This window comes from Corylus avellana, chromosome 2, assembly GCF_965113065.1.
Source record: "Corylus avellana chromosome 2, dhCorAvel1.hap1.2, whole genome shotgun sequence".
In the NCBI taxonomy this organism is placed as follows: Eukaryota; Viridiplantae; Streptophyta; class Magnoliopsida; order Fagales; family Betulaceae; genus Corylus; species Corylus avellana.
In genome coordinates, this window is record NC_142491.1 from 43,986,608 (window position 1) to 43,991,829 (window position 5,222).

The window sequence follows — 5,222 nt, forward strand, 5'->3', positions numbered from 1 at the left end:
AGGGCATAGAGCAAACAAATCTAAAAACTACCTTATAAATTTTTTTTTTTTTTTTTTTTTTCAAAATTTTTGTAGGGAGATTGGCCGGTCCCACCGGAAAATAGAAAATGGCTTTGAAAGAATATATGCAGTAGTCTTCGAACTGAATGGATTCAGCTTCACAACCAGCAGTTTATAGCTGACACCATATAATCAATATCTGGGCTTGTCTTAATAACTGAGAACCTCGTTTTGGACATCTCGTGTAGGTTCAGAAAATTAACCTGCGGCCATAGGGGGGTTTTATCATTGTTTTCATTCAACATTAACAAAAAGTGGGGAAAACAAAACAGGAAAAGGATCTATAATCGTGTCCTCCTACTATAACTAGGCAGATCCACACTAAAAATGATAAAATTTCTCTCAAATTTAGTTGAAAAAATTTGCAATTCTTAAAGAATCACATGCTCCAAAAATAGATGTTGTAATTGCATGCTCTAAATGCAAATGTTAGTTCAATAGATTGGGTAGGAAGAATCCAAATCAGTTAAGAGAAAAATTGTCCCAACTAAAATTGTTTGCTCAATATTATCTAATTTCTTTAGCATATTGTGAAAATCATTCTTAATGCTACACTGTTCGGCAATTCAAGACCAGTTCTAGGAACAAGTTTTATAAACAAAATATGGATCCAGCACTCCCCTTGTAGTTTTAAGACAGTTTTCACTAGTAGCTGAAATGAACATTTTGGATTGTTAAAACATTTTTCAGTACTTCGCACGGCTCCATAGAAATTTATAGAATCAGTTCAAAAATTGGACTCCCCTGTTTCTTGTATTGCATTTATGTCTATTCTCGGTCATTGATGTCATTGTCATACCATTATAATGATATAATCAAAATGATTTGATTATCATCAAACCTAATAGATCAATTATAAAAGGTAATTATATAAATCTAATATGGAATCGTATCATATTCTAACAAGTAATACAATAAGTAGCAACTATATAACTTCTTGATTCATAAGACAAACTAATATAAAAGACCAAAACATACATGCATAGAAATAGACGTTTAACAATGTTGACATCTATAGTAGCCTAGACGTAATTGCTTTACCGTTTCTCAGTACATAAGCCTCTCTCAAACATTCCTCAATTAGCAGAGATTTTGCAGATTTTGCAGATTTTATGCGCTCACGTTTCCTTGTAAGTGCCTCAAGCTTTTCAATATCTCTATCGAGTTGATCAACAACACTGTCAACTTGCTTTTCGACATAAAGACCAAAATGAGCATGTGTAACTCTCTTCAAACGATCAAAGACAAATTCAATTTTAAATCCTGCAAATTGCAAGGTTTTCAAGCATGTCCACCAGTTGAGAAGTATATCATCAGTGATATCCACAACTTTGGTGTTTCTCATGCGATCTATGCACTCACATAACCTGCAAAAGTAATGCGATTTCAGCTTGGGACTTAACGTGGATTGGACACCAATATCCCCATGGTTAGAAAGCAAGTGGTTCAAGATAGGGGCCAACTTTCGAGTAGTCATGTAATCCCCAACATTGACAACCTCTTCGTTTCTAAGAGAATAATAAGGAAACCTGCTATGAGAAGCCTGAGAATGATTAAGAAAATCTATGAAATGTGTATAAGCCTTTTCAGAAAACATTATAATTTCCTCATGGTCATAAGCTTCTATCTTTTCAGCAGTAGTTGCTTCCTTTATACTATCCGCTATGCGATTCTGCTCCTTATTCTCGTCCTCACTAAAAGTAAAAAAATCCATCCAAGTTAAAGGCGAATTTTGATCTTTCTTTTGCACAAACTCTTTTGCTGTGTCTCTGGTAATGATCACCTTACCAAACTGTCCAAGAGGATTCCTCAACTCTACATCTCCATAATCTCCATTTAGCCTTGATTTTACCTACAAATTAACCAGCTCGAGACTTTGAGTTAAGAATGCATGAAGCAATTGTAAAATGAAAAATCTTGATATATAAAATTATTGAACCAAGCCCACACATGAAGTCAAATGACGCTAATTAACCTGTATTTGTATTTAAAAAATAAAAAAAAGATAAAAAAATAGAAATAAAAAGAGAAGAAGAAGAAAATTAAAGTGCTACTCATGTATATGAATCATACAATTCTTTGATCATATGACCATGAGAAATACAAAATTGATTTAGTAATTACTTTGGTTGCTCAGTATTTTCGACAATTCACCGTATAAAAAGCTTTTAAAGAAATGAATAATATCTTTATTCGATAAGAAAGACGAATTCAGTAACAACTGTTTTTAACTTCTTCTTTTTTGGTGAAATCTTCAACAATATATAAGATTTTATATATATGAGGTTAGGTACGTACCTCTGAGATGACGCAAGAAATTTCAGCAACAAAATGACATTCGGCGCAAGAATAGATGGGTAAGAATGGGTCTCTTTCTTCCTCACAAGCATCGCAGTAGAATTCATCTTGTGTCTCATCTTCATGTTCAGCAAGAGAATGCGTGGGAATAAGGGGATGTATGTGGGATTTGTGTTTAATGGTAGATGGTAATGGACCACACGTAAGATGGAGATTGCAATCACAATACAGACAACGGAAACCGCCATATGATTCACAAGCACTGGATTTGTTGCAAGCGCTGCACTCGATCTTTCTAATATTGTCATCGAATAGTAGAAGGTGATCGTGGCCTTGGTATGTTATGGCAGGCATTATCACACTAGCGCATTGTAAGCAAAAGCTACATTTAATCTTACACTCACAAACGTAGGCGAATGTGTCCCACGGGATATCCTTGCGACAGGCATTGCATTTAACATTATCATCATCATAATCATCCGATTCCGAGTCATCTATGGAGACTTTTTGACGAACCTCGAATCGTTTTGGGGTGAGAGGGTGGTATGGATGAAAGGGATGGAAAATCTCTTCCGGCAACTTAAAACACGAGGGATGGAGAAAGAAGCCACATGGGAGGCAACCATAGGTCTTCGGGTCCGAGCAGTATTTTCCACATACGCTGCAGTTAATGCGATGGGCAGGTATGTTCTCCAAGGGTAGCAATGGATGATGGCGGTGGCTAAAATGTGTACCAACAACAACTGCCTCCTCCTCCCCTTCTTCTATCGCTGGCCTTATAAAAGCGCACTTAACATCAACCTTGAAGTACTTGCACTTGTCGCAGCGGAAGATTAACGACACCGGGAGAGTATTGCCACAAGCGTTACAGTTACGCCCAAAACTCTGGTAAATTTCCAATTCTAGGGAAAGAGGGTGTGGGTGAAGGGGGTTGTGCAACTCCTGCGGTAGATTTGCACATGATTCGTGCAGGGAGAACTCACAATACAATTCCCTGCAACTGTAGATCATCACACCTCCATCGCAGAGTTCTCTGCATCCACTGCACATAAAAGGATCTTCTTTGTTTTCACTCAGCGATAACACATGCTTGTGAAGGAAAGGCCTAAAAATCTCCATCTCCATCTCTCTCTGTATTTCTCTCTAGGTATATATGTTTTAACCCAAATCAATCAGAGAATTTTATTTTTTTCTCATCATCTTAGAATTAATAGAGAGTGATCTTCAACATTGTTCTTTTACAATTATAATGTCAGACTGAAGAATTAGAGAAATCAAAAAGAAAAAAGATATATTGCGCAAAAGCTGTGTATGGCCCACAGCTTTTTCTTTTTCTGTTGTTTTTTTAGCCCACACCTTCTCTTTCTCGCTCTCTCTCAATTATAGATGAGAGAGGGAGAAACGGACAAGTGAAGTGACGATGATTTCATTGGCCCCCTCCGGGGAAAAAAAGGGGCGGGGGGGAGAACAAAACAGGAAAAGGATCTACAATTGTGTCCCCTGTGCGCTTTAATTAGGCAGATCCCACTATAAAAAAATACATAAAATTTCTTTCGAATGGGTAAAAAAGAAAATCCTCAAACTCACTTAATTCAATTAATATTTACATCTGCATGTTTACATCTGTGCACACAATGTAAACATGCATGCAGGTGATGTGTGAAAATGGTTTTTTATTTGATGACTTTTTTTTTAATGATGTCTTTGGGAGTCAAAAAGCTTCTCTCAACTTGACTTTACTCGACACGGGTTGTTGAAAAGGGAAACAAAATTTGTTAGAGGATAAATCCGATGCAATAAATACAGCATCCTTGATATCATACCTCCACCATTCACGCATGAAGTCCACCATTAGCGTTCAAAGTCCACAACAGATCCGGATTTCACTCCATGATGCATGGGATATGTTCCCTTTATATGTCTATATATTTTTGTCTCTTGTAACCATTCAAATAAAACAAACTGAATTAAAATGTAGCCTTTAGTTTACATTCGTGTTTTCTTCTTCTCTTTACAAAACATTCATCCCATCCTCCATATTCTAACCAAAATTTATCTTGTACCGAGAGAATACTTGTCCTCTTATTCAAGGAGGTTTGGAATTGGATACCAGATTTGTAAAAAGAAAAAATATTTGAGTCGGTTATGAAATGCCCTAGCTCTATTCGAGTAGGAGAGTCTCTTATACATTTGATTCAAAGAAGAGAGCAGGGGATCAAATAAAGATGTCCTACTCGAATTTACCAGCAAGAAAGGAGCTGAAATGAACATTTTGAATTTTTATAACATTTTTTCAGTACTTTTCCACAACTTTAAAACCCTAAACCACAACAATTGCTTGCTTTTCATGTCCTCTTTCTTACCATATGTGCTCACAATTTAATGACATAAATAAGAATAACTAAGCAACAATTCCAAGATTTCACATGTATTATCCATTGGGATAAATAAAGTTAGACCTAAAATGACTTATTGGAAGTTATTCATAAAAAAAATTATACCATATAAAGATTTTATTAAGAAAGACTAATACATTGTAATACGTGGAAGGAAATGTTAACATAATAATATAACCGCCATGATTCGTGTATTGTATCTCTCTAAATAAAACTAAAGCTTGAATAGTTTTTAATTATGACCATATTCAATATTAGTTACCCAAATGATTTTAAAGATGTGTCATGTGTGTCAAGTGGGAGAATGTTAGAATAAATCTTATAAGGTGTCACACATGTCACATATTATATATAATATTAATGGAGTTTTTATTAAACTAAAACTCTTGGGTAATTAATGTACATTTAACTACTAAAGGTGAAAAATGTGTTTTATTTTTCACAAAATGTTGTATCCCTTGATGGAAG

The 5,222-nt window shown here is 35.3% G+C and overlaps 1 protein-coding gene across 1 annotated transcript; it reads right to left on the reverse strand.

The window, feature by feature from the left end:
- Positions 1-979: 979 nt before the first annotated feature.
- Positions 980-3,477, reverse strand: LOC132167724 (uncharacterized). The gene is made up of 2 exons (XM_059578750.2): positions 2,359-3,477; positions 980-1,912 (listed from the first exon to the last, which is right to left on the reverse strand). The coding sequence occupies exons 1-2, from the start codon at positions 3,475-3,477 to the stop codon at positions 1,073-1,075; spliced, it is 1,959 nt and encodes a 652-aa protein (XP_059434733.2). The 3' UTR covers positions 980-1,072.
- Between the last annotated feature and the right edge of the window lie 1,745 nt (positions 3,478-5,222).